Consider the following 24,476-nt stretch of genomic DNA (forward strand, 5'->3'; position numbering starts at 1 on the left):
TGATTATCTGTGCAGCTGTTGAGGATCGACTGACTCGGGCTGTTTAAGATGTCGCTTTGAATCCAATTTAAAATCAATGACTAACAGCCCAAACCATTCGAGTCCTTGCTTTGGTAATGAAGTCACATTTTTATGCAACTGTGCCTCATCAGCGCCCTTTAATCAAGCAGGGCAGGCTGGGTGTGGAGGTGTCTCCTCATGCCTCACCTGAAGACCCGCAACAGAGAGGCGACGGGCGTCGTTCACTGGGGCGACAACAGGAACCAGGAAGGGGCTGTCGGGTATGTGCTGGTCGTTAAACTTCACCGAAACCTCATAATCACCTGGAAAAGGAGGCGGGAAGAAGGAAACTCAGTCGAACACATCAGCAAACAGCCAACAGGTAAACCGTGAGCGTGTGTGAATCATCTACCAGGCTCCTGAGCGACATAAGAAATGCCGCAGGATCCGTCCTTGCGGTCATCGAACGAGATCTCAGCCCTGCTGGGTCCCTCCACGGCAACCGACAGACCACCAGCTCCTGCCTCTCTCGTCCAGATCGTGAATTCAGCTGGTGAAAAGATACAAGAAAACTGAAAATTCACAAGGCACAGATCCTTCTCCATCAGTCCACATTTTAAAAGTACTTGTGTAAAAACCAATGTAGCACTGTGTGAAACTTTTTTTGACAACAGTGTTGCCTGTGGCACAGAGGAACAGGATGAGTTTCTTTAATTTTGACATTTAATGGACATCAGACTTTTGGATCAGGTGTCCTGTGCGTACCTGGCTCTCCTACCAGTGCTCCCTCCAGTCCTGGACCTCCGGCCCTCACCTTGCCAGCCCCGCCCTCACCCAGCGGCCCCACAGTGAACTGGAAGGGGCTGCCCGGCACGTGCACGCCCCTGTACTTGACACTCACGCTGTGCACGCCCATCTCAGTGGGCACGAAGCGCACACAGTAGGCGTCGTTACCCGTGGCCACGAGCTCTGCTGGCTGACTGGCTCCAGAGGGGGAGGTGACCTCAGCAGTGACGTCCTGCATGTCGATGGCTGAGAAGAAAGGAAGGAGGCATTTATACATTTACATTTGTTGACTGATTTACCACATGATCCTTCATGAGTTTGTCATTTTATTTGTTATTCAGATCAAATTAAAGCTGAAACATACCAGAACCGGTTGCTGTGACCGTAAGGACAGGCATGGCAAATGAGAAAAGGAAAAGGGAGGTTTAAGGAAATTTAACTCAAATTAAATTGTGCTACGATCTCCAAGAGACAGAATCAGAAGCAACACAAGGTCCTTCATACAGTGAACGACTGCGAGGTTGCTTGCACAGTGCAAACTTTACCATCCAGTTCACAACTTACTGATCAAATGCAACCGTGCAAGTTACCCAAGAACACCTGCCTTGAGGGTCACAAGGGTTGCTTTTATACATCTTTAACCAGTTGTCTTTATCAATATCATAACAAAAATAAAAATTAAACTCAAGTTTCCCCTAATCTTATATTTGTGCTGCTGTAGGTAGGAGCAGCCAAGCACTTCCTTCCTTGTTGCGTGATGCAGAAAAATTACTCTGTATCAAAGCAAACTGATAAAAGATGAGGTGGAATCTTTCATACCTACTTAAAAAAATAAAGCAGTTAAAGCTAGTTTTACAACGCACCCTCCACCCTAGCACTGCGTCCCAAATAGGGGGCATCAACAACCCAAACACCCCTCATTGCTCTGGCTCCCCCTGCCAGCACCAGACCGGAGAGGCCAGAGACTAGCCGGACACAGCCAGGAGACAGGTTCTGATTCCGGGTAGCAGCAGAGGAATGAGTCATGGGAACGCTGGATCTTCCAGACCACCAGAGAGAGCAGTAGGAGCGGTAGGTGGTGTGAGAAAGGAGCTGCCGAGACAGGACGAGGAGGAACCAGCTCACTGGAGGAAAAAGATGAGGAAGAGAGCATACAGAGGAAGGGAAAGGATTGAGGGGTAGGAGAAGGGAACAAGGCAGTAGAGGAGGAAACGAGGAGAAGCTGAGGAGAAGGAGAGACATGATTGACAAGAGAGGAGAAAAAAGTAAAAGATCGATGAAAGATAAAAGGCAGACAGGAAATAAGATGAGTGAAAAGTTCTCATAGAAAGGGAATGATAGAACAGGAAATAAGAAAAGTTAAATGTCAAAGAGACTACAGACTACAGAGCGGCAGTGAGGAAAACTGGAAAAAGCTGAAGTTTCAGACAGAGAGCAGCTCTGATCTACTTAAAGAGACGGCCCAAAACAAAAAAAATCCATTTGGTTCTATTTTTCGTAAAGTTTGTGTTACACACACGCAACATCATGAACATAGTCACCAAACGTCTGTGTACCTGGTATCTTTAGGCTGAGGTCGCACACACTCCCAACAGTGGCGACAGACGCCGCCTTCTGTCGTCTGGTGATGCTCTCCCGAATACGACCCTCACCCGTCACCCTCACTGTGAATGGACTTCCTGTTGACGCCACACGTTCGTTAAGTTGCACGCTTCATTAGAACACTGAACAAACTGTTTTTCAGCTACTTTTGCTCCTCTCTACCTGGCACGTGCTCCTCAGCGAAGCGGATTGAGACGATGTAGTTTCCAGGTTCGGTCGGACAGTAAGTGACTCTACAGGTCCCGTCCTCCATGTCTTCCGTTTGGATGTCTACTTTACTGGGACCTTCAATGGACAGAGCCAGACCGCCATAACCTGGAAACAGATCGCACAGATCGCCATCATTGGCATTGATGTCATTATTAGTGCTTCAAAGGAACAACTTTGAGTTTATATTAGAAAATAAATGCATTGTATAGAACAGGCTGACACTGACCTGCCTCCCGCGTGTCGACTATAAAGCTCGAGTTGCTGAAGGTGGTTCCCTGGACGAGGCCGTCACCGTGAGCTTTGACTCGACTGGCGTCGCCAATCTCAGACTGGACGACCATGATGGTGATGGGACTGTTGGCGACATGACGACCATTCTTCAGGATGCTGACCTGGTGCTTGCCCACTTCCCGGGGGATGAAGGAGATACCTGTGAGGAGGAGAAAAGAGTTGAAGGTGAGAGGAGCAATTTCGGTAAATTTTGTACTCATTTGTTTCAAATGTGCCTTTGTGGATCTTACCGATGTGGTTGTTGGCCATCCTCTTCAGCAAGCAGGGCTCGTCACGTCCAGAGGGCGACCTGATGCTGGCGCTGAGCAGGCTGAGGTCCGTCTCATTGATGTCCAGAGAGAAATCTGCAGCCGAGCCCAGTTTGACCTGAGAGCGCCGCTGGTTGTCCTCTGAAAGACAAACAGAAGTAAGAAGGTAAAGTGTTAGATGATAAAATATAGCAAACCCAGTGTAGACTACAGTGGGTAAATTATTGAGACTAGGACTGTAAAAACCCATTTCTTTAATGTTTCAAAAAAAATCTGATTTCATGTCTACATCAGTAGCAAAATAATCACTTGTTTAAACAAGCTCAACTTTTTTTAAACAAGTGAGCTAAAAAGCTACACTGCTAGACAATTTACAGTACTAATATTGTGCATTGGTGCCTCACCGGTAATCCTGGCAGTGAACGGGCTGCCAGCGATGTGCTCGTCATTGTATTTGACCAGGATGTTGTAGTCTCCTGGCAGCGTGGGCAGGTAGCTGACAGTGCAGGTCCCGTCTTTATTGTCCACACAGCTGATCTCTGCTTTGGATGGACCCTCAATAGCCAGGTCCAGACCTCCTGGACAGAGAGACTGGCTTGGTCAGCGAGACTGAACCGAGTCAAAACAGACTGAAATAATGAAAAATAAACCCGTACCTTCGGAGGCATCCTCTGTGAAGACTGTGAAGGTAGCCAACTTGTTGGCGACACCATAACTCAGACCAGGACCGTAAGCTGTGACGTTGGGACTGCTGGCGTGATTCACATAGAACTGAAGGGGAGATTCTGCAACACATACAGTGAACCTAATTACAGCAAACTAAGTTTGCAGTAGTAGTAATAACACTGAAATTCATGAGCCCTCAGTAAACCCATCCAGCCACTTCAGAAGTCAATTCAGACACCCCACCAAGATTTATCCTGACAAACCGAGGCCCCTGTGAGCAGCAAGCTCAGTAGTTACCACTATAAGGGTTCTAATCATGGTGCTAATGTCACATGAGTGTATGCGTTTACCTGGGATGTGTGTGCCGTTGTATTTGATGTGCATCTCGTGCAGACCGGCCTCAGTAGGAGAGTACTGCACTGTGACTGTCCCATCCAGGTTGTCTGTGATTAGAGGCTGAGCGGATTTACCTGAAGGCATCAACACCTCACCTGTAAGAGAAGTTTCTTGATTAGCCATTTTTATAATGGAAGAGTCAGACTGTCCATTTATTGGTCAGTTTCTTAAACTCTGATCCCCTTTAACATATTAGTTTGTATAGACTGTCATTTCTAATAACTAAACTGATTATATTAACCCATGAATGTCTCATCCACATTTCAATTTACTGGTTACTCACATCTGTCGATTCACACAAAAAAAAAAAAAAATATACTGCTGCAGGTGGCAGAATATGCAGTTTTTGTACTGCAGAGAAACCCAGAAAGCTGAAAATGTGTCCTCAGCCTCTGCTGATCTGAATAAATTGCATTTCTTGTGTTTAATCACTTACCATGTGCAGTGAAGTTTTAAATAACTTATGAACATTTTTCTAGAATTGCTGGTGCTTTTTTGTTATGATAAAACCTTATGTCTCTCAATACCTCAAATAAGCACAAATTCACTGAGACCATCCATCCCTTTCTTCCTTACCGGTGATTTCTCCCTTCCTGAATGCGAAAGGAATCACCATGTCGAAAGGTCTGAAGCCACTGCCGTTAACGCTCGTACCATCTGGCTGGTAGCTTTCAGACGTCACCTGAATACAAGACAGGCACAAAGACAGACTTTAGCATGTCAGTGAGGGGGGGAAATGTTCTTAGCAACCTGAAATGCAAGCATGCTGCCTCCAAGCCCCGCCCACACAAGGGCATCCTGAAAAGGAGTTGTGCAATGAAGGAAGGATGAGGAAGGAAGAGGTGGATGACTGTGATGATGGGGTGACTCTGATGCAGCCGCAGTGATGAAGAGTGCACCAAGGAAGAAGAGGAGCAAAGGTTACCACCACAACAGCCCCCCTCCCTCAAAAACACCTTTGTGCAATGCATCTCGCACACAGATGGTGGTTTGTGAAGCGATGGCATGGAGGAAAGAAAGTGTTTGAGTGAATACACTAAGGAGTGCAGCGAGAGAGAAGTTAAGTGTTCAACCAGCAGCCATTCACCCGCAACAGAGAGGGTGTGTGGGAATATAAAGTGTGTTCGATAACTACTGTCCTCCAAACAGTGAAAAAGACGACCTAAACCACACCCTGCAGCACAGCCTTAACCAACCCTGGGGCCTGTACTACAAGGCCGGTTCAACATTCCTAGGATTTCTCTCTTATCTGGTTCAAGCCATCCTGACACAGAGTGATCAGACTAAGCAGTCACATGAAAATGGACAAGTCTTAAGAATAAAGCCTATTCCAAAGGATGAAAGCTCTCAGCTGTCAACAGATTTATCAGCATCAACTCTATAATTGCAATTGTATATTATCTTGCATCATAAAAGGAACATGGTGATCATTTTTAGTAGAAAAAGTCATGATGTGTGGGTTAACTGAGTGAGTGGATATCCAGTTTCATGTGACCGCTGATCCAATATGAGGCTAAAGGAATCCAGATAATAGAAAGATCCCTGTTTGAATAACTTAGTACAGCGCTCAGGTGAGCTGAAGAACATTGCAATATCTGTGTCTATAAGCTTACTGACAGACCTGCACCGCCAAAGAGCTTCTAAAACATCTGATTTCTTTTGCAGCTCACTCAAATAAAGACTAGAGTCAGTGATTATGCCCAAACTGGTAAGATGTAACCCTCCCCATTACCATTATTATTCAAATCATGAACCAATTAATGTTTCTAACCCCAGTTTAAGGCCAATTGTCCTGCTGCAGAATAAAGTTGGAATCAGATGTCTCCAAAGGACACTAACGATCTGAAGGGCTTAAAAACATGTGTAAGTGTGTAAGTGTGTGTAATGGGGTACCCATGGCTTGAAGCCAGCCCCAGGGGGAGCGGCCCGTTGCTGTAGAGATGTCTGCCCTTTCATCATGGGTACCTCATCAGTAGCCTGGTGACATGACAGTAAGGATTAACACATCTCACACAACCAGTCATTCCATGTAAATATATATGTGGGAGTCTCTTTACACAAAGTCCACAGTTATGTTTGGAGTGGAAAACAGACACCTGCGATCACCACCAGCAGTTTCCATTAATGGCTAGAAACATCTTACGTGTTCTGTCCTTAACATCAAGAAATGACATCAAGTTCTCATATTTCCACCCACTTATCAGGCTGGAATAAACTTTTTAGGAATATAAGAATAGCATCAATTTCCTATATTTGTTGCCCTCCATTTTTGAGGACCTTTTGAGGATATTCATTTCTAATGCAAGTTTCTCTAAAGCAGAACCATTATGCATTCGGCCTTTATTGTCCAGCCAAAAAGTTAGGCATCAGACTGCTCTAAACACCATCTGATATGATGTCAGATATCCCTGATATGGTCTGGCCAGGCTCTGGCTGTAAGCACAAAAGCCCACCCATTTTTTTATCCACTTAAAATGTAGTCTTCACATCTGATCACATCAGAGTTCAAGAAATACCATTTATCTGTCTGTGCAGCCTAAAGACAGCTGCTTTTGTTAAGACTGAAATATGTATCAGTTAAAATAAAATTACTTCCACTGTGACATGACTTTGTGGACAAAATGATCCCTCCCACACAAACACAAGGAAAGACGATGAAAGGCCCAATACAACGAGCAGGAAAAACAAAGAAACAAAACAAACAGTCAAACTAAGAGATGAGGTTAATCAGTGTACAAGGACATGTTGGATACTCTGGATGACCGCGACATCTGCTTTCAAAGTGTTTGTCTAATATGCGTTCTCTTCTCACCGTGACTTTGAAGGGACTGCGTGGGATGTTTTCCCCTCCAAAGCGGACGTAGATGACGTAGTTCCCAGGAGCTGGCGCAGTGTAGAAGATGTCAAAGGTGCCATCTTCATTCTCCAGCACCTCTGCCTCCACCTCTGTGCCATCGGGCTGAACCACCACACAGCTCACTTTCCCTTTACCAGCACCCTTTGCATTCACCACCAGACCCAACTCCTCACCAATGGCCACAGTGGGACCCACGCCTGAACCTGGGAGAAGTACAAGTTGTGAATTAATCAGACTCCTAAAAATAAATGAGATTCCTTCTGTCAGACTCCGATCACATACCGCTCACGGTGCACTTGCTGGCATCACCAGTTGCTGTGGCACGGACTCTGTAAGGTGATGCTGGGATGTCATCGCCACCATATTTTATAACGATGGTGTACCGGCCAGCACGGTCAGGGATGTATGATACCCGGTATGTACCATCACCGTTGTCATGGATCCTGGGCTGCTTAGGTTTGCCATCCTGGTCCTGAAGAGGAAGGAAGTGAATAACAATCTGTGTGGGGTCTACTTTAGTGTGTGTATGTTTATGTGTGTGATACTGACCGTGATGAGCACGCTCAGTTGTCCTTGGCCAGCATCTTTAGCGTCGATATTGAACTCAACGGGGAAGCTGGCGGGGACGCCGCTGGTCAGCCCGGGGCCGCTGGCTCGTACTTTGCTGGCATCGTGAGTGGGCAGAACCCGAAACTTGAAGGGACTGAAAGATTAAAGATCAATTAAAACAAACCAGAACAAATCAAATGTGTACGTTTTCACAAAAGTTGCCCGACTCCTTCTGTTGCTGTACTGCTACAGCTGTGTACCTGTGTGGGACGTCCTCCTCAGCATATTTTACAGCCACCGAGTACGGTCCCTCCACAGACGGCGTGTAGGACACTGTGTGAGTCCCGTCTCCATTATCAGTCACTTCCACAGGCTCTGCAATGCCTTTGGGAGCAGTGACTGCCACAGCCAGGGGCGCCACGCCGGCCTTCCTGCAGTCCACTGTGAAGGATTGCGGGATATTGGCCCTGACTCCTGACGCCACTCCAGGACCAGAAACTTTGACCTTACTAGAGTCCACCACATCCTTAACTGGGACCTTAAATGGACTCCCTAAGTACAGAAAAATAAATTAGGTGTAAACACAACTAGCAAGACTCATAGCAGAGCGTGCTGTTTGACACTTTAATGTTTGTAGCACATGCAGCAGAGACACATCACAGACATGTAGACAGATGTGCAGAGTGAAACCACCTCTTAATAAATGCTAATAAAATGCACTCCTAGATACTGGATAACTGTCTGACAACATGTCTGTGAATCACTCCACAAATGCAAAGTTAGAGATAACAGTGCTGCAGTATCTGCTGAATGACTCTGCAGAAACAAAGTCTTCGCATAAAAGTTGTCAAACAAAGAAACATGAGAACTTTTCAGACCACAGTCGAAGGAATTTAAAACTGTGACATCTTTAAAACATTAAACCAAAACCCTCAACATGTCTTCAAACAACCAATAACAGCATTTTTGTAATGTCAACTAAACATTAACTGCACCTTTTATCATTAGCATCTGTTAATAGGTACAAATGAGAGAAAAGGCAACAAAGTGTTACTAAAGTGACATTAAAGATCTTTAAGAGATGAACACATGTGAAACAGCTTAGTGAAGCTGTGCTAAATTAGTTTATTCCTGTTTTCATGTTGATGAGAACCATTCCTCTTCAGATTTTTTTCCCCTTCATGAGCCTTCTCACATTACCAGAATTAAGTCTGATTAAATTCCTCTCTCTCTTTCTGTTGTCAACAAATCTCAGAAAACTGAGCCAAACCATCTGGATCTAGTTCCTGTTTATCTATGCCACAGAGCTCCACTGTGGTCCAGAAATACTGATCTTACCACCGTTTATTTTAACCAACTCAGACACAAAAGACTCACTAAAGTATCAAATGTGATTAACTTGCAGTTGAAAATTGTCTCAAACAAATGAAATGCCTTCTCCATCCATCTCCCTTTCATTCCTTATCCAACTTTGAGTTGCAAGGGCAGCAGTCTAAGCTAAAGCTCTCAAGATGAAATGCACTCAAAAAAAGTTGTTTTATAAACTACAAGGGTTGTTAAACTCAAACTGGATGCTGAGGTGTTCCCTAAACTAGCTCAGAGAAATAATCTTTCCAGCGTGTTCTGTGTCCAGGTTGGTCATTCCTGAAACACCTCACACTGATGCAGAGCAAAACCTGGTTTACTATGAACTATTTCTGAATGCTTGTCTTTTCATTTTTAAAAGGTAGGGTTTTTCCTGCACGCTTTACAGGTTTAACCATCCCCTGTGCTACAGCTTATTATGCTAGTAAGGGAACCAAAATAATAATAAAAAAAAAAAAGATAATCTCACCAGGGATGTGTTCTCCTCCATAGGTGATGTTGACGTCGTAGTTTCCTGGTGTGAAGGGAATGTACTCCACACTGCAGCTGCCATCTTTGTTGTCTGTGCAAGACATCTTAGACTCTGATGGACCCTCCACAGTGATGCCAAGGCCACCAATACCTGCCCCTCTGAAGGAACAACACATCCAAATTATTTGTACTTTAATTATCTACCAACAGCTGTCAAAATGTTCAAATGTTTGCAGATGATACAGGATGATTTACATGAATTGATTGCCAATTCTGTCATTTGTGCACATATGACAAAATGTTTACCTTTTGTTTGTATTAGCTTAAAAAAAAGAAAAAAAAAGACTGAAACAAAAAGGCATAATGCCTCGTCACACATGGTGCATTTAAAAATATAACCAAAGAGTCTTAAATTAAATATTCCTTGTAAAAGTGTAGTTTCAGTTTTCTGCCAGTTAACTATAATCTTTACTGACTCATATAATTATCTACTTTATTGCTCCTATTTATAAGGATACACGTGTATACTTTATTGCCCAGCAGTACCTGGTGAAGATGTTGAAGTTGTTGGGCTGGTCAGTCAGGCCTTGTTCCAGCCCGGGGCCAGTAGCCACCACCCTGCTCGGGTCACATCCCTCTGACACAGAAACCCTGAATGGGCTATTGGGAACTGGAGTGTCATCATACAGAACCTGGACGCTGTGGACGCCTAAATTAAAGATTGACACAAATGAAACTGACTTCACAACAAAAAAGGTTTTATGTTGAGCAGTTCAGTTCACTGGATGCGTTACCATTTTCAAAAGGAGTGTACTCGACACAGTAGGTGCCATCGGCCTTGTCTGTAACCACACAGTCTGTAAGAGCTCCAGACGGGTTCTTGACCACCGCCTTTATGTGGTCGCCACCTCGCCGGGTCAGAGAACGAGCATCCACTGTGAACTCTGTGGTGGCTTCTCTGAAAACAGCTGGAGGGAGGGAAACAGAGGAAGGCGTGTTATAAGCAGAACTCTGACTGGGCACAAGGGTTTTTTGATCATTACCAAACTTACTCAGGCTGTCAAGTCACCTCTACCTGTTGACTTATGAAGGAGTTTTATCAAGTTGGAAATTACCCCGATATCACAAAGGGATTTAAAAACTATACTACATAAAATACCCACAGTCCCTCAACACAAAATTCTTCAATTCAAAAAAATGAAGAGAAGCATTGAATATTAACACTTCAGCACAATAGTGGAGTCTCTCAATTAAACCCAGTCTGACATAAGCCATTTTATCTCCTCCCTCCTGTAAGGCCACCCTATTTAAAAACTGTTTTGTGATTGGCTGCCCCTCAATTAAACATAAGCAGGTGGGTGGAGCTTATGTACTCTCAGCCTATGCTTGGGATGATCATATTAGGTTCATTAACCACTGTAGCGAATGCTATTAAGTTGTATAATTCACTTTCTATGACTTCTAACTTGTATAATATTCAACTGTGCAGGCTAATGCAAAGCAAAAGAAACCAAACAGGAAAAAATAAACAGTACTGCTCAACTTGAACGCCACTCATTTAAATTACTCTTCCCAAACTGGATTTGTATCAAACTAAATATATACTGTACCTTGTCCCTCCACTCCAGGTCCAAACACTTTGACTTTGGAGGTGTCCACAGCAGGGTCCGCCATCACCTTAGCAGGGAAACCAGGGACCGTCTTTCCTCCATACTTCAGCAGCAGGGTGTACATGCCAGAAGTCAGAGGAATGTAGGTCACCGTGTAGGTCCCGTCTTTGTTATCCACAATCTCAGTCTTTGCTTTTGCACCTGGAATATGAAATTAGAATTTGTGCTACATGGAGAACCACCAAAAAATGTTTGCTTTAAACAGAAAACCTGGAGTTTAAACATACAAAATCTCACCAATGAACATGTGTCTGTTGACAAAGCCAAACGACAGCTTTCCAGCCATATTTCATGATATTAAATAAGTAACCTCTACACTTACCCCCTGGTGAGGCATGTTAAAGAAGCAAAGGGGGCGAAATGGACACTTTCTTCACTTGAAATAACTGATCATCAAGTATTCTTTTAAGTCTCTGCATCCCAATTTTCATAAACAGTGAATAATGGCTGGCTCTGCCTTTATTTGAATACAGCTTTTTAAATGTGCTTTTGAACATGTATAACTTTTATATGACTGAATTAAATAGTTTCGGTGTTACCTGAGCCCAGGCCTGAACCAGTAGGGCTGCTTGGGGGTGAATCTAGCGCAGCCTCCAGGCTGAGTTCACCCGGTCCAGCTTGAGAGCAGTCCACATTTACAACACTGGTTTCCCCAACCTGAAGAGACAGTAGCATGGATCAGACTTTATGACTTTCAGGACAGGAGAGTATTTTAAAGGATGAGTCAGACTAAAGCAGACACAGGACAGGACGAGATTAAGGAACTTAAAAAGCAGCACAACTTTCGAACAATGAAAAACTGAACTTGTGCCTATTGCATGAATAAATTCTGAGGAACTTTAAAATTTCTTCCTGGCTGCATTTCAGCAGAGTCCACCACATACATATTGGCTGACCGGGTGTCTCAGTTCATGCGGGACACCCTTTTTCATTCCCTAGTTAGTCACACTTTTTGACTGGCACTACTTTTCAGAAGTCACCACTTCACACACACCTTCCCTAAACAGAGGAATGAATCCACTGGCTGTAAGAAAAGCAGGAAAGGCTGCCATCATGGATCAAGTGCAGGTCAATTTGTCACATTTCTTGCTGCTTGTAACACACACCCAGTGGAGGAAATTACACTATACAGTCAAAAGCTATGAAGATTTTTGTGCAATATGACGGAAACTCCCACTAAGACTGGAAAATGCTGCTACAACAAAGACTGGAACATATTACTGGGTGAAGTGGGGAGGAGGTGGTTCTGCATCCCTACTGAAACCCAGAGATCACCACATAAAAGAGCAGCTAACTTTACAAATTTAAGATTAACGAGCCAAAATTCTGAGCTGCAGAGAAATTCAGAAGCAGTGTTGTAGCAGCATATTTGTTGCACTCATCCAGATTTCACTCCCCCTGCAGACTCTCACCTTGGCTCTCTTCAGGCCCGAACCTGAGGCAACCACCTTGGAGGGGTCAAAGGGCATCTGGATGTCAGCTCTGAATGGCGATCCGGGGATGTGGACATTCTCAAACAGGATGTTAACCAGGTAGTCTCCAGGCTCGGTGGGCAGGTAGGAGACTGAGCAGGTCCCATCGCCGTTATCTGAACATTCGATCTTGGCCTCGGTCGGCCCCTCCACCGTCAGCCCCAGACCTCCAGTGCCGGCACCTTTGGTGTCGATTGTGAACTCAGCCGGGTTCCCCACTAAGCCTCCCTTCAGACCAGGACCGAAGGCTTTCACCTAAAACAAGACGTAACGCATTATTAATGATACAGGTGTCTAACATGTTAAAACAGACCAAGTAAAATTGTCAAGGTACAGAACACAAACTGATATTACCTTGCTGGGGTCTGGAGGCAGGTGGGCCTCCACAGGAAAGGGGCTTCCTGGGATGGGGTGTCCATCATAAGACACGTTAACAGCATACACTCCCTCCTTTGTGGGGGTGTAACAGACCAAACTGACATCTGCTTTACCGGGCTGAGGCTCAACTTTACAAGGTACTGCCTGCTGACTGGGACTCAGCTAACACCACATACACAGAAAGGAAACAATCAGATTTTCCAGAATTTAAAATTTTTGGAAAAAGTATTTTCCTTATCCAACCTTAATAAAAAGACTGAATCTTACTTACTAACAGTTATATTTTTCACACAGCTCAATATGAGGTTTCTCTGACACTCACCAGTTCTACCACCAGGTGACCTTGACCTCCAGCACCCTTTGTGTCCACCATGAACTGCTGTTCCTGGTTAACCTCCACTCCTGAAAGACATTAGTCACTTATAAGTGGCTGCCTCCTGAAGTACCTAGAAACTTTCTGTTAACACTAAAACTGATGCTTTCAGGTCCTCCAAGGTATGGAGGCCTATCTCCCCCATCACTTCCCCTGCCAGTGGCAGACACCCTCAGACATTGGTGCGTTGGTGGTTCTTTGTGTCTGGGGATGGGCGTCCAGGTACACACCGGCTCACACCTGGTGGCTGCTTGTTAGGGCCTGGAGCCTGTGGCTCGCTCGGGCCACTTCGGGGGTGGGGTGCCCTCGGCCTCTCGGCCTGGGGCTCGGTCACTGTGGCACAGCTGGCTGCCGGCGGAGCTCACGGGCACGTCACTGCAACCCCCCCTGGCTTCTGCTCAGCGGCTGCTGAGTGACCCCTCATCTGGGACTCTCCTCAGCTCTTTCTGGGATAGTGACGCGGCTGCCCCTCTGTTGGTCTTCCTTGGTCTCTTGTGTTCTGAGGGCCTCTGGATGTCTGGAGTTTTGATCTCCATACCTGCTTCATGCCCTGGAGGACAGGGCTGTGGCTCCCCACACCCTCTAGCAGATCATTACATGAAGGAACCTTTTAAAAACAAGTGCGTCCATGCTCACAGGTGTACACACGGGTGCTCACACACAAGCTACACCCTTTTTGGCTCCTTCCTCAAAGCACACTGTGCGCTGTCGATCTTACGTGCTGCACAATAATGTTTAATATTTAGTATTTACTGTTATATTCCCATAGATCATCGTGATGTTGTTTATTATATTGCTCTTCTTTTTTCTTCTGCTTGTTTTCTCTTTTTTCTTTCTCAACAGGTGATTGATATATGCATTTTTTGTCTGCTTATTTTGTTGGTTTTTGTTTTTTGCCCTTTCTCCCCGCCCCTCTTCTCCGCTGTTTTTCTTTCCCTCTTTCTTTCTCCCCTTTCCTTCCCCAGTCAAGTCTGTCCCGTATTTAGCAAGTGAAAATAAAATAAAATAAACAATAAAAGGTGAATCAAATAGACCATTATGGCAACGCTGGGATGGTTCATTTGGTAAAGTAAATCCGTTGGGCATCTTTCTTCACCTTCAGACAATAATTCGGCCAAAAAAAAAAAAAAAAAAACAAAAAAAAAACAACCACACAACCAAACCCCCCCCCCCAAAAAAAAACCCACTAAAACTGATGACTGATAGAATAAACGGGAGCTCAACATCCAGATCACTCTTGTACAATTTCTGTTGACTGTCACTGTAACTTTAATTACAGTCAAACATTTGTACAATCCTTAAATTTGATTTCATCTCCGATGAAAAGTACTCATCAATTCTCATTAGACCCTGGAAGCAAAAACAAAAACAAGAAAAACAAAAAACAAAACAAAACGACTCATGTACCAGAAATGGGAAGGAGCCATCCTGAAGTTCCTTGCATGTTATAAAAGAACCAACAGCAAATCTGCATATATCCTTTTTTGCAGAAGCATAAGCAGTCATTTTTTATGCTTTACTGCTCATGTCAGAAAAACAAAATCTTGTATTTATTTATTTTTAAGATATAACTTGTGTTCTTTCTTTGCTAGAAAACTTTTCTAAACAGTTGAGGAAGTTAACAGAAGAGGAAGTCAGCTTACTTCCATCCATGTTATCCACAGTGACTTTGCTGAGGTCCAGTGGTGCAGCGACTCCAACTGTGAAGGGGCTCTTGGCAATGGGGTCACCTCCAAACTTCACCAAGATTGTCAGCTCCCCCTGCAAAGAAACTTATCATTTGCTCTGGAACAAACACTAAAAGCACTGTGTTCATTTACCATCATGACTCTGGACAGTTTGCAAGATCTGTGACACTCTGACATGACGAACTTTAAGTGTTCGGTTTCGCCAAAATATAAAAAGCACTAGAAATAATCTGATGTACCTGTTGTGCAGGTGTGTACTTGACAGTCTGAGAGTAGTCGTAGTTATCGATGATGTCAAAGTCTTTCACGGCAGAGGAGAAGGTAACGTCCAGCGGTGCTTTACCTGCTCCTTTAGTCAACACGGTGAAATGAGTCGGTTTTCCGCTCTCCACACCTGGACAGAATAAGAGAAGGGGTTATCTTGTAATAATGCTCTCTGTATACTGTCACAGTGCAGTCTCACCTACAAATAGCAGATCATATAAAGGACTAACCTTTGATTTAAAAGACTGGGCTCAATGACAGATTTTTGTTTAAGACCTATTCTAATAAATTCAATGTCCCATTAAATCCACTCTCTCACCAGTGCGAGCCAGTCCAGGACCTTCTGCTTTGACCTTTGATGCATCATGTGAAGGATCGACTTTGACATTGAAGGGGCTCTGAGGAACTTCCTGTGTGAAGTAACCAGAGTAAAATCACAGTAAGCACTTTTTTTTCTTAAAAGTGGACATTCTATAGCATAGCTTATGGAGCGAAAAGAAAAGCCCAAAAGGTAAACACATTTATGGCACGTCATATTTAATGCAGAAAAATCGATGCATTTCTTCATACAAGCCTTAAATCATAAGGTCAAACAGATTTTAAGAGACACTTGCTCTTTTCTATGTTGTGTTTTACCAACATCAGACTTCCCCGTAGAAAAAAGTGAGCTATTTCACTAGTGGTACACAAGTAGGAATCAGAGTGGGTGTAGCAACTTAGAAATGATGAAAACATTAAAATAGAAAGATATCTTTTTGGCACTCATTAATTCATCAAATCTGACTTGAAGCTGACTTAAAATACTAGGGGAAAAAACTAGTATTTTATCAATTGATAGAAATTATCTGTACTTTGCAGTTTATTGAGTAAATCATGCTCTGCATTCCGCACTCATCTAAATGTGATCACTTCTGACTCCAGACTGTCGACAGCGAGCACTCAGACCAGAGGGCGATCCTTTCAGGAGTGTGTTTGTACCTTGTCAGTGAACAGGACTTTAATGGTGAGTCTTCCAGCAGCAGGAGGGATGTATTTGACTGTGAACGTGTCGTTGGCGTTGGGAATGATATCAAAATCCACATCAGCCTCTTTGTCGCTGATCATGTTGGCGTCACACTTAATCCCAACGCCGACATCACCTGAACAAACACACAGAGTTGACCATAACCATATCGTGAACATAATACAGTTATGACTCAGACTCCAAATAATCTCATTTCTTGGCCGATGATCGTTTCAGTGTATACACCGGCTGCCACAAGGTGGCGCTGCCTGCTTCCGTTTCTGCTCCTCAGTCAATCGTCTCATCTCAGAAACACTTCACACCTCCGGGATGGTGCATTGCCAAAAACTCTAATATAAACAATAAGCCACCTGTGCAGCACAATCGGCACTCCCTGCAACACAAGACCCGAGCTATCAATCACAGAGGAATTCAGAGTATGAGAGATAAGAAAAGGACAAGAAACCATGTCAGACAACAGAAACTGCCCACCCCTGAAGGGAAACCACTGATAACCTGAAACCACTCCTGAGAAACCCCTCAGAAACCCTTTTTCTTTCTATACAGAGTGTGAGCAGATGACCTTCACAATTCTCTCTTGTCCCAAAGAAAAAGCTCAAATTACCCCACTGCACATACTCTAATGTTTAAGAATTGAATTCTAGAAGTAAAGAAAAAAAAACTGATGCAGTTTTTATGTATATACACACACACAAAAAAAAAAAAAAAAAAAAAAAAAAATCTACATAAGTTACTTTCTCCAGTTTGAACATACCGATACTATAATTTGAAAATAAATAAATTCTAGTAGCATTTGCAAATAATTCTTTTAGAGCAGTTTACTTTTTTGCCCCCAGGCTGAATTGAATTTCAACGGCTCTTTCGGCACAGAACAGAGTAAAAAAACAACACACATTGTTTGTAACATGTGCATCACTTTAAAACGAATGTAGCATTTGAATGATACTACAGTAATACACCCCCCCTTTCCTCTGGTATGTCATGGCAATGATCTCAAGGCAGAAACATCCCAACAGGAAATTCATCCATCTGACCCTTCCTGAGTAGTAACACAGGATCATGCTTCATCACCCGCATGCACCGGCCTAAACATGCTCCCCACCACATTAAAAGAATATATGCACACTCAAACCTAGACGTGTGCTTTGTCTCTATTCATTAACATCATTTGCAGTGACAAATACTAGTCGTCCTCAGACTTGTTTGAAGTGCAAGTTTAGATAAGCGAGTTCATAAGATGCAGCAGAATGGAAATGAATGTGGGAGTGGGTACCCTCTGATGATGAAATCAGAGGAAAAAAGAGAAGGCTACTCTCTCAAACGTCACAGAACAGTCAGCGTAACTTGTTCATGGAAGTCATTTTTCTACTTCAAATCTTTTCCGGTTGATTCATTTTAGAATATCCAAGTCTGAAGTCTGGTGTTGAACCGGCATATTGGTATCAAAACCATACGGTTGTAATACTTTACCTTTTAATAATCTGTGCTGCTTGGACTGACACTGAAACAGAACACACCTTGCTTATCTGTGTTTAGCACACTGCTAACACTCAAACCCCAAAGTTTGTGAAACAACTTGACCAAATACAAAGCATAAAATTACAAATCCCTCTCTTTTTCCCCCCCCCCAACTCTGGGGATAAATTAGAAGCTATTATCTTGGTTAATGGCCACATCAGGCATATCTACTCTCTGTGACACCACAGACGCACAAGTGGATCCACCACTGTTTAAGGTTATATATGTTAATGTCCCAGCCAAAGAAAAGCACATCCCCTTTAAGCAAGTTCTTTTGAAGTGTCATAAAATAGTCAGGATTTCCTGTCTAAATGATTCTTAGTGTGTTCGAGTTACCATCTCCAGCTCCTGAACAGTCCACAGTGAAGTGTGTGGGCTCGTTGGCCTTCAGTCCACTCCTCTCCACTCCGGGACCAAACACCTTCACCATGTTGGGGTGGCTGCCTTTACCCACATTCACCTACGGGCACCAACAGGAAGTGACATCACTTATTTCAATCTCCTTAAGGATGTGAGGCAGTTAAATTTTGTAGAAAAAAAATTAAGAAAACCATGAATGCTATAATACAGAACCACAAGGCTCCAAACTAGATGCACAGCTTTTTACTTTTTAATTTATTCTTAGCATATTTACTGCAACACATTTCAACATCACATGTATTAATGCTGGCTTCACACAGCTATAACTTAAGAGGAAAGCAGGTGAGGAGGATTCAATGTTTCAAAGCCTCTGAAAGGTGTAGCAATAAACCAGGGTGGTGGCATTAAACAGTGAATTCTCTACAGGCAGATCACATCTACAATGTACATAATTGTGCAATTTTACTCTAAAACAGTAAAGAGCATTTCTAATAAAACTGAAAAACTGATAAAAAGACACTGAATGAAAAGTGAAACACAGTAAATTGCCTAAGTGCAGATTAACAACTTCACAGGTGCAGAAAACTAACTGCTGGGACTTTAATATGAATTTCTGGCATTTAAAAAGGGGGAAAGTCCAACTAATAAATACCACTAAATTTACTTCATGATGATCAACTTAATTCCATATGAAACTAGTGTCTTGATGTGATATAAAAATTTTACCACCATTGTAAAAAAAAAAAAATTTTTAAGAAACAAAGTCTTAAATGTCCTTTGTGCCATTTAGATAACATTTCCAGTACAAGACTGTACAATAATTATTCCACATCACAGCTACACACAGTTACTGGGTCCGATTCAGGATTCTGACTGTTTTGCCTGGTCTTTGGTCACTTCTTCCCTTTCCCTGCATTTGCATGTAGCATTAGGATTTCGTTGTACTTTGTTTTGCTTTAAACAAGAAATCAGTGAATGAGTGAAAGAAAGAAAAACTGAATGAGCAAAGTCTAAGAAAAAGAAATGAACCAAACACAGAACAACATTTAAATGAAATGTTAATTTATTTTGAAATCAACTTCCACTTGTGGCAATTAAAGTGTTTAAGTGCTTTGTTGTTTTAGTACAGACTGAAATTAAAGTTGGTTTCAGCAAACATGTTAGTTACAGATTTACTGGGAATATTTTAAAACAAAAATGCAAGCACAGAAATCTCAAATGAGGCGCTAACGGAGGGAAAAAAACAATTCTGCAAACTTCTAAAAGCTGATTTAAAGGATTTTAAGTCACTACAGATGTTTAAAAAGGAAATCTACTCATTCTATATAATAAAAGTAGAAATCTGTGCAATGAGTGCAAACAGTTTCTGCAACTTGTGTTTAAGCTGATGAGTGCTCTTTTCAGACATGTTTTTAAAGCCCAACCCAAGCAGACTGTCAAAGGGTGTAGAGGTTGATTTATTCTGCAACTACTCCAGAGGATTAGTCACAAAAGAAGCCGGGAGATAAACGATACGCGCTCTGACACACAGCAGGCAGCGGTAAACCGTTCAGCTTAGGGAGCGACAGACACCATGTCCACTCACTAGTGGGTAAATTAGACAGCATAAAAAGAGCTGCTAACATAGTGTGGACTTTATGTTGCAGTAAACACTGCAATCATAAACTGCTTTAGTCATCTGAGAGAATTTCTAAAAATAACTGCCCAAATAAGAGCCCCGAGGGATTCAGAGATTGACTTTGCACCTTAGATACAATGTGTGTATGGAAGCTGCCTAAGTGAGCTCATTTTGACACAAAATAATCAACTTTCTGCTTCAGTTTCTGGCTTTTAAACAGATTCTTTACTCCCTCGTCTGTAGTTCACCAGCACAGCAGTGGAAAGTTTACACTGAGCCACATTTGAATCATGAACCTCTTTCCCATGCTGGATTATTTTCCTACACGTTTGATTAAAAAGGTGTCACTGCTGTAGGCTCCCAGCAGTGCTGAGAGCTGGGTGCGTCTGTTTGCATTTTATCCACCCAAAGTATCTTCACTGAAATTCGAGAAAGGCACAGTCAGAACGAGGAAGCCTGCACGCAAGTCGCTGCATCTCAGAACAAGCCTGCTGAACAATCAGTGACTAAGACATCACAAGGTGTCCATTGGCTGAAGTGATTTATGGACCACCGTGAACACTACAGAAATCAATCAGGTTGTTACAAAAGCTTCTGAAAGTCTAGTCTAGCCCTAAACACTTTGCAGGATAACAGACGTGCAACAAGCTGAATTTCTTTGCCAGCTCTTCATGCTTGCTGGGATCTTCATGAATCTCAGACTCTGCAGCAGTTTCTCATGGGACTTGTGTGTAATGTATGTGGAACTAAACTTGTATCAAAGAGAAGGAGAGAGCCGATAAATGGCTTCAAAACAAACAGCAGCAACTCAAACAATGATTTCAAAAAGTAAAAATAAAAGGTTTACTGTTAGTAAACATGAATGGAAAAAGAAAACCTTTTCACTCTCACTTTTGCCCTGATACTCAAAATCATGGGTCAATTGCATCTGTGTTCAGAATTTATGATGGATGTGGATGACTTTCACACGTCAGCAACTTTACACTGAAAGATTGTGTTGATCTCATTAAATACACACATGGAATGAAAAGGTTTTCCCTGAACATGAACACATTTAACAGGAGGAAAAACAACAACAAACATGCTGTTAAAAATTCACTTATCTGAACCTCTCTGGCTTTGAGAGTATAAATGTGAACTCTAAAGAATGCTGTCATTCTTTAGAGTTCATTATTTTGAGTCTTATCATTTCTGGTAAACTGAGGCTAAATCCAAAATGTCAAAATCCTTTAAACCAGCTGCGCCTGAAGGCTTTGACATGTTTATACCAATGATGGGAGTTGCTAGTGTAGTTACTTTTGCATGATCTCTCCTACATTTTTAGTTTGTCAAAAGTGAAAAGAAAACATTTTTATCTTTCAATTTTCTGACAGGAAACCACTTGTGACTAAAACATTAGTATTTTGCTAATCCAATCCGATTAAGGGTTTTAAAAAAGGATACACCCCCTTGAAGAAGTCTACTTTTAAATAACCAAACATAAGAAATGTAGTTAAATCTTAAGTGCGTGTACTTAAAAAGGCTGAATGTAGTCTTGAAAGCGATGCCATCATGAGGCTGCTGCTCACTTCATGCCCAAAATCAAAATCTGAGATGCCAAAAAGCAGCCCTCGTTTCTGTGACATCATTAATACTTACAGTAAAGAGTTTGTTTGTTTTTTCTTTAAATCAAAACTGGAGCTTTGTCTATAACCCGAAGAATAAAGTTTGGCTCACAAAACTGATATTTATTGGTATATAGCACCACAGGGGTCATTACATTGTAGACTAGTGAGCACTGCCTAAAAAGTTTGAGCAAATTCAGTTTAGGATTCTTCTTAAGGGTTATGACCCATGAATCTAGCTGGTTTATATGGTGAGTACTGACATTTTGGAGTTGATGACTGCTGATACATCAAAGCTGGTTTGTAACTGGGATCAGAAAGGTTCAGGTGAGTGATTTTCAGGTGGGACTCAAACCCAAAAACTGTTACAAAAAAAAAAAAATGCATGGACAGTGGTTACAGTGCAGAAGACTGGTTAGTGTCTTGTGGTTACATCATCATTACTAGAGTCTACATAAAACCCCTAATCTTAAAACTTGTTAAGTGAGAATGTGAAGGACAAACACTGTTACAGGGAAAACAGTACTATGACGGAGTTCATTAGAACAGTGTAAACTACAACATTTGAAAAATCAAAAACATTTCAGCTTCTACCAAATTTTTGATCAGACACAGGATATTGATTCCTTCTTCTAACCACCATCTGTTGATGATTGTGACGCTTTACAGATACATGCTGAGAGAAAGGTTTGTTTCCTTGATGAAGAAAACAAACTCACTAACCCAAACTACAGATATCCTCCCACGTCCACCGAACACATTTATGAAGGTATATTGATTACATTTACATTCAAGTATCTGGTAATGAGCAATCTACTGAGTTACAGGCTTATCCATGCATCTCAGTTTACCATTTCTTCATGTGAAGTGTTTAATTCTCATAATATTTAAAGTTTTTCTTAATTTTTTGTTGTACGATGAACCTCTGTGCACCTAAACTAAGGTGTACCTCTCCTCGATAGATGTAGTTATGATAATCAGAGGCCTCTTAGTTTTGCGGCTCTCATCTGTACTTTTTACCTTCAGCTCTGACTGAACAACTTCTACTCTCTCTGTCTTAATTAAATGCTCCGACTGAACAACCTTGATGCTTTCTGCCATGGCAAGATGCTCAGATTTGGGCAGGGAATTATCATTTCCTGTAGTAACGGGGTTCTGTGATTGGCTGCTTACCCTGAAGGGGCTTTTGGGGATGCCGACTCCCGCCCAGGACACAGCCACGGTGTGCTTGAGAGAGGAGGTGGGTGTGTAGGAGCAGCTATACAGTCCATCACCTTTGCTCCTCATCTTGACCTCCACAGGAAGTCCTTCTGCGTCCTGACAAACAAACAGGAAGTCGGTTAATCAATAGGACAAAGATGGGTACAGAAAATATATTTGAATGAATTAAATGGTATCGTTTTCTCTTGTTATAATGGGAAATCTTCTGGTTAAAGCTTCTTTAATTGAAGGATTTGTTATGAAACCATAGGTAACGTGAACATAGAATCACATGACAGACAACAGCACCAGGAACTAAGCAGGCAGACAAACTTGACAACCACATCAAGCGAAAGCACATTTCATCCATTTGTTCATTCATTTCCTAGCAGTCTATTCAGCAGGGCTAAGCAGACTCCCACCACCATCTTCAGGGTGACACCGAAGCAGTCCCAAAGCAGCAAGTCTTCCCTGGGTCTGATCTCAGGGTTTCACACTCCAAACACCACATTGAATTAACAGCTTCAAAAACTGGGTTACCCCATGGCTAAGCAGTTTGAGTGGTCAAAAATGTCTTAAGCATAGCACATTTAACTGCACTCACACACTTTGCATGCAACCTGTGAACTTTGATTTAGTTCATCTACATGTAGCTACATGAACTTCACCATATGATCAAACTATGAGGAACTGGATGCAAAAACGAATTCCACACGTTTATTCCCACAGTCATGCTTGCAGAACACATTTTTAAATGTTTGGAAACTTTCTTACAGTAATTAAAAAATATAACTTAAAGGTGAACAAATATTAAGCTAATCTTTGTTTATAATGGTAGGCATTATTGCAAAAAAAAAAAAGAAAAAAAAAAAAATCCCTAAAAGTTTGGGGCAGGATTTCTGCTTCTGACCTGAGCTGTGATGTTCAGAGGTCCTTTCCCAGCATGCTCAGCGTTCACAGTGAACTCGGCAGGCTGATTGACGACACAGCCGCTCTTCTCAAGTCCCAGCCCGTAAGCCTGGACCTGCAAACGCAAAACAAAAGTCATTCCCCAACTTAAGTGTTCATTGTTCAATTAAAAACACCTGAACATGTGCTCTTGTTTGTTCAGAGTCTCATTGACCTTATCTGGGAAGCTAGTGTTGTTATCAGGGATGATGAAGGCCATGAAGGGGCTGTGTTCGATGTCCTCTTCATCACAGGTCACATGGACGGCATACTCGCCGGGTTCTGTTGGCCAGTAACGAACGTCACATGACCCATCATTTTGGTCCTCGCACTCGATTTTGGCCTGTGAAGGTCCCTCGATGGCAAAACCTAAAGACACAGCAGATTAGATTAAGTTAGTGAGGGTGTAAAGAACTGCAGGTTGGATACATTCAGTGGTAACATTTCAGGCTCAAAATTGCAAGCCTTACTAAAGCGCCAACATCCATCTTTTATATCTAGCGTATGATTTTTAACCCCTTCACCTTTTTTTTTAAAGCCCAATCCCCCTTCGGGAGAAGGTTTATGGATGTAGTGAAGGAAATTATGATTGATGAAAAGATTTGATGTCTTCTGCTGGTTCAGCAGCAGCTTGATAAATACAGGTGAACCTGAACCAGGTGTGATCACTCACCCAACACTCCCACATCAGTGCCAATGGACTCCACTACAAAGGTGGCAGGTTTACCCACAATGCCTCCTTCCAAACCTGGACCCCAGGCCCTGATCTGCTGAGGCCCCGCCTGCTGACCAACTGTTACTTCAAATGGACTGGAGAGGGAAAAAAAAAAAAAAAAAAAATCAGATCACAGTGTGCTGCCGTTTTGGTAATGTCACAACATATGCATAAAAACAGCATGGTGTGTATGTGTGCGTGCA

The 24,476-nt window shown here is 42.6% G+C and overlaps 1 protein-coding gene across 5 annotated transcripts in view; it reads right to left on the reverse strand.

Moving 5' to 3' along the window:
* Positions 1 to 24,476, reverse strand: part of flnba (filamin B a) — a 64,318-nt gene that overhangs the window by 4,077 nt on the left and 35,765 nt on the right. For 2 of the 5 annotated variants that reach the window (XM_085160534.1, XM_085160532.1), the window contains 33 exons: positions 24,232 to 24,368; positions 23,734 to 23,927; positions 23,521 to 23,634; positions 22,584 to 22,727; positions 18,165 to 18,288; positions 16,265 to 16,425; positions 15,606 to 15,696; positions 15,262 to 15,416; positions 14,978 to 15,095; positions 13,284 to 13,363; positions 12,938 to 13,123; positions 12,524 to 12,838; positions 11,651 to 11,768; positions 11,052 to 11,252; positions 10,236 to 10,409; positions 9,988 to 10,150; positions 9,440 to 9,600; positions 7,866 to 8,157; positions 7,606 to 7,759; positions 7,339 to 7,528; positions 7,012 to 7,259; positions 6,093 to 6,176; positions 4,776 to 4,881; positions 4,154 to 4,294; positions 3,794 to 3,922; positions 3,542 to 3,715; positions 3,120 to 3,278; positions 2,825 to 3,028; positions 2,551 to 2,703; positions 2,343 to 2,465; positions 766 to 1,032; positions 413 to 550; positions 208 to 323 (listed from right to left, as the gene is read on the reverse strand). In XM_085160534.1, coding sequence (XP_085016660.1) covers positions 208 to 323; positions 413 to 550; positions 766 to 1,032; positions 2,343 to 2,465; positions 2,551 to 2,703; positions 2,825 to 3,028; positions 3,120 to 3,278; positions 3,542 to 3,715; positions 3,794 to 3,922; positions 4,154 to 4,294; positions 4,776 to 4,881; positions 6,093 to 6,176; positions 7,012 to 7,259; positions 7,339 to 7,528; positions 7,606 to 7,759; positions 7,866 to 8,157; positions 9,440 to 9,600; positions 9,988 to 10,150; positions 10,236 to 10,409; positions 11,052 to 11,252; positions 11,651 to 11,768; positions 12,524 to 12,838; positions 12,938 to 13,123; positions 13,284 to 13,363; positions 14,978 to 15,095; positions 15,262 to 15,416; positions 15,606 to 15,696; positions 16,265 to 16,425; positions 18,165 to 18,288; positions 22,584 to 22,727; positions 23,521 to 23,634; positions 23,734 to 23,927; positions 24,232 to 24,368 — 5,314 coding nt within the window. Of the gene's footprint in view, positions 1 to 207; positions 324 to 412; positions 551 to 765; positions 1,033 to 1,150; positions 1,163 to 2,342; positions 2,466 to 2,550; positions 2,704 to 2,824; positions 3,029 to 3,119; positions 3,279 to 3,541; positions 3,716 to 3,793; positions 3,923 to 4,153; positions 4,295 to 4,775; positions 4,882 to 6,092; positions 6,177 to 7,011; positions 7,260 to 7,338; positions 7,529 to 7,605; positions 7,760 to 7,865; positions 8,158 to 9,439; positions 9,601 to 9,987; positions 10,151 to 10,235; positions 10,410 to 11,051; positions 11,253 to 11,650; positions 11,769 to 12,523; positions 12,839 to 12,937; positions 13,124 to 13,283; positions 13,364 to 14,977; positions 15,096 to 15,261; positions 15,417 to 15,605; positions 15,697 to 16,264; positions 16,426 to 18,164; positions 18,289 to 22,583; positions 22,728 to 23,520; positions 23,635 to 23,733; positions 23,928 to 24,231; positions 24,369 to 24,476 lie in introns of all 5 variants that reach the window. The other 3 variants (XM_085160536.1, XM_085160533.1, XM_085160531.1) reach the window with 2 other exon arrangements.

Source organism: Neolamprologus multifasciatus, chromosome 5 (assembly GCF_963576455.1).
Source record: "Neolamprologus multifasciatus chromosome 5, fNeoMul1.2, whole genome shotgun sequence".
Taxonomy (NCBI): Eukaryota; Metazoa; Chordata; class Actinopteri; order Cichliformes; family Cichlidae; genus Neolamprologus; species Neolamprologus multifasciatus.